Consider the following 3,516-nt stretch of genomic DNA (forward strand, 5'->3'; position numbering starts at 1 on the left):
GTAGATTTTGGTCTTTGATGTTGATTATTAACGCCGCTAGGGGCGCTAAATACCAAGTAACAAACATTTGCTGCTTTTGTAGAGCCGATCGGACCTATGTGTTGCTTTTTCAATGACATGTTAAAAAGTTTAACAATGGATTCATTACTTTTTCTAATTTATTTTCACAAGATGTCAGTGTCCCTGTCATTTGCAGAATTTTCAGAAAAGTCTAGATCACTACGCTGCTATTACTAATGAGATCGAGTTCTGCGCATATTTCTTCGTTTTTCATTGCATAAAGATACTACTTATTAGCACTAAAAACAAGATGAATATATCCACACTTCTCACTTCTGCACATGTAGTAATAAACAAATACCTTTCTAACAGAGTTGCCAGTTCAACTGTAATTTATTCCCTTGCCCATAAACAAAATATACACACGTAGGTCCGATCGGACCCCCAACTTTTATGCACGCGGATTCACTACCATGCCTTAGATTATGTTTCAATATTAATATTATGTTTAAAAAATATGAACAAAACAAGAATAATGTAAGTAAGTACGCTTGGCACTCTACCGGTGAACAACAAAATTCACCATTGGAAGCTAACGTGTTAAAGAACGTACACATGGGACGTTAAGCAGAAATATTTCATTTCATTTTACATTTGAGTGCACAATTATACCACTCCCTTTCACGTGAACTACATAGAATACGCTCTGATTCGATGGTCAATCAATCTTACTAAGAAGCTAATAGTGCTCAAGATATACCCCAAGAAAAGCAAGTAGAAAGATATTTGCAAATCTACCAATGTTAAAACATGATTAACTTCTACCTTAACTGAGTTCATCATTCTTCGAAGTTTTACACTGTCCAAGAAATCCTGGTACCACTTATCGGGAAGCCCCGCTTCCACCAACTTCTCTAAAATGTCGTTGAACTTTGGAAGATAAATAGAATGTACTGGAACCACGAAGGACATGTGACCATAAATAGTCCCCTGTTCCATGATATGCAGTAGAGGTTTATCGCTGGGGGATGAAAAGTCATTTAAAAAGTATTGAGCATACTGAAGGGGAACAATGCAAGCGCAATCTCTTCTGTTTTCCTTAAACAATCTACAAATACGATTTGCAAGAACAACTCGCTTATTGAGAGCCAATAACAAAGGATTTGTATCATCGACGAAAGGGTTAGGCAGGGCAGGATGGGATTCAAGAGGTAAACCAGAATCCAACAGGTCTTCCAGAGTATTTATGTCTTGAAAATATTGTGGAACTGATAGCACTGTTACCAACTTACCCTCAAATACTGAAGTTATCACCAAACTGAAGTAAATAACACAGAAAATGAATAATCTATGAAGTGAAGTCGAAGGTAGCTTGGTAGAAATCGATAAATATATCGAGAATGTGTTCATAGCAATATTTGAAACTAAATAGTCCTTGCGTAACTTCTGCAGTGTAAACCTCACTATTACGCATAGTACGTAGGTTAAAGCAATACATAGCCACACACGGATGCCAAATAGAAGAAATAAAGTACGCCATTTTGGTATAATACTTGATTTCGGCACAAGAATTGAAATTCCATCCTGCGCATGTGGATTAAGTTCTTCCATAATGTTCTCGTATTTTCCAGTAATATATCTGCTGTTCATCGCAATATCTGCTCTGTGATGAGCTAATTCTGCCAGAGCTCCTGTCGGTGTTCCATTGCTAGCTACAAACCCACGCAAATTTCCGTCCGCTGGCGGATGAATGGAAATACTAAAATTCATTTTTTTACTCAAAATTTTAAGAATGTTTGGTTCTTGTCCAGAAAAGACACCTGATTCCAATCTTATAGATAATGGAGGAAAATGAAACAAAACAGCACGCACAGTGTAGCCAAATAAATTGCTTAGTTTATCAGGGAACATGGTTGCAATGTTCGGTCGAGAAGTTGTGGATAGTTTAATGTCTTTCAACATTGGATTGCTTCTATGGTAATTTTTGAATGGGTTGTACGTTAAAACTTTGATACTTGTTTGTCCATTGTTCAATTTTAGGAGCAGTACTAGATGAACGTTTAGAATGTTATTCGACCAACACATTTGAAATAACGTTAACGCGTTAGATACATCATTGAAAATTGGCTTGGTAAATGCAATCACAACCCGTGATCGTGGATTCCAAATTGGCAATCGTCTGAGGGCAATCAACAATTCTTTAAATTCTGAAACACTTTCAAAGAAAATAATAGAATTCTTTATTTTACCAAGTAACTTGTATTTACTTTTCAACTGAAACCTTTTATGTTCTGTTGTTACTGAAACATTAAAATTGAACATCACTACAGGATTACGAGAAGTTTGAACAGTGACATCCAATAACCCTGAATCTCTTCCATTTTGCATTACAGCTAAAAATGAAGTTTGAGTGAAGTGCAGAGAAGAAATTGAAGCAACATGAGATGCAATTAAGTTAAAGTTATCTACATCTTCAGTACTGTTTCTTATTAGTTTCCAAACTCTACTGCTAAATGCTGGTATAGTACATACTAAGATGAAAGTAACATAGCACAGTACCATTTCTGCATCTATGGTATATTTGTGGATTTTTTATGGCCTCGTAGAGGAAACCTGAAACCAATATTAGGTTAATATTAAAAAAAAAAACTTATGAAAAATAATATGGAATTTGCATTAACTTAAAAAAAAAAAAAAAAACAATAGTCTTAGCTTTCTTGAACAACGTATCAGTTCTAGTCTGTAACTTGGTTAATGTAAACTCCTACCGCCTTATGCAGAGTCGTTTTGACAAATGATTAGCGTCATGCTAAACGCCTGACTTCTGCAGGAAGCATATGTAAGTCAGACGCTTTAGTATGGCTCTAATCACACTTCAGAAGGACTCTGCATATGGCCCCTACTATCTAACATAACCTTCCAAATTATAACCATATCAAGTACCATTCTGTCTTTTATTTTCCACATTTATTTATTTATTTATTTATTTATTTCATAAGGAGAACACAACAGGCTTAATGCCCAGTTATAGTGCCATACACATAATTATCTAAGATCTAATATACACTATTATACATACAATATATACATACACAAATATACTTTATCTAATTATATATAAGTCATCGGGTGGTTCATGGGGTCCCGAAGGCCTTAACTTTATAAAGGAAGTTGGTCATCACATTCGTTTATCGTCAGGAGATGCTAGAGCAACCTCGTTTCTACTGCAACGCATCAGCATGGCAGTACAAAGATGGAACGTTGCATCAGTTTTGGGAACGCTACCCTCTGGTAAGGAACTGGAGGAGATCTTTTGTTTGTAATCTCGGCGAAGGTTTGAGGATGCTGTTGTGAGGCTTATCACAATAACGTGTATTAGTGAATAATTATATTTTAATAATCTGTAAAATGTAAATTGTGCACTGTTCAAGGAATGTAATATTTTGTAGTTTTGCCAGCGGACTTAATGCAAAGTGGGATCTTATTGTTGTCTAATTTCTAATTTTAATTAACTTT

At 35.4% G+C, this 3,516-nt stretch overlaps 1 protein-coding gene across 1 annotated transcript; it reads right to left on the minus strand.

The window, feature by feature from the left end:
• Nucleotides 1-690: 690 nt before the first annotated feature.
• LOC145688818 (ionotropic receptor 21a-like) lies at nt 691-2,388 on the minus strand. The gene has a single exon (XM_081762990.1). It carries the CDS (start codon nt 2,386-2,388, stop codon nt 691-693), a length of 1,698 nt encoding a protein of 565 aa, XP_081619116.1.
• Nucleotides 2,389-3,516: the final 1,128 nt, after the last annotated feature.

The sequence above is a fragment of the Thermobia domestica genome, chromosome 7 (genome assembly GCF_964235325.1).
Source record: "Thermobia domestica chromosome 7, izTheDome1.hap1.1, whole genome shotgun sequence".
Classification (NCBI taxonomy): Eukaryota; Metazoa; Arthropoda; class Insecta; order Zygentoma; family Lepismatidae; genus Thermobia; species Thermobia domestica.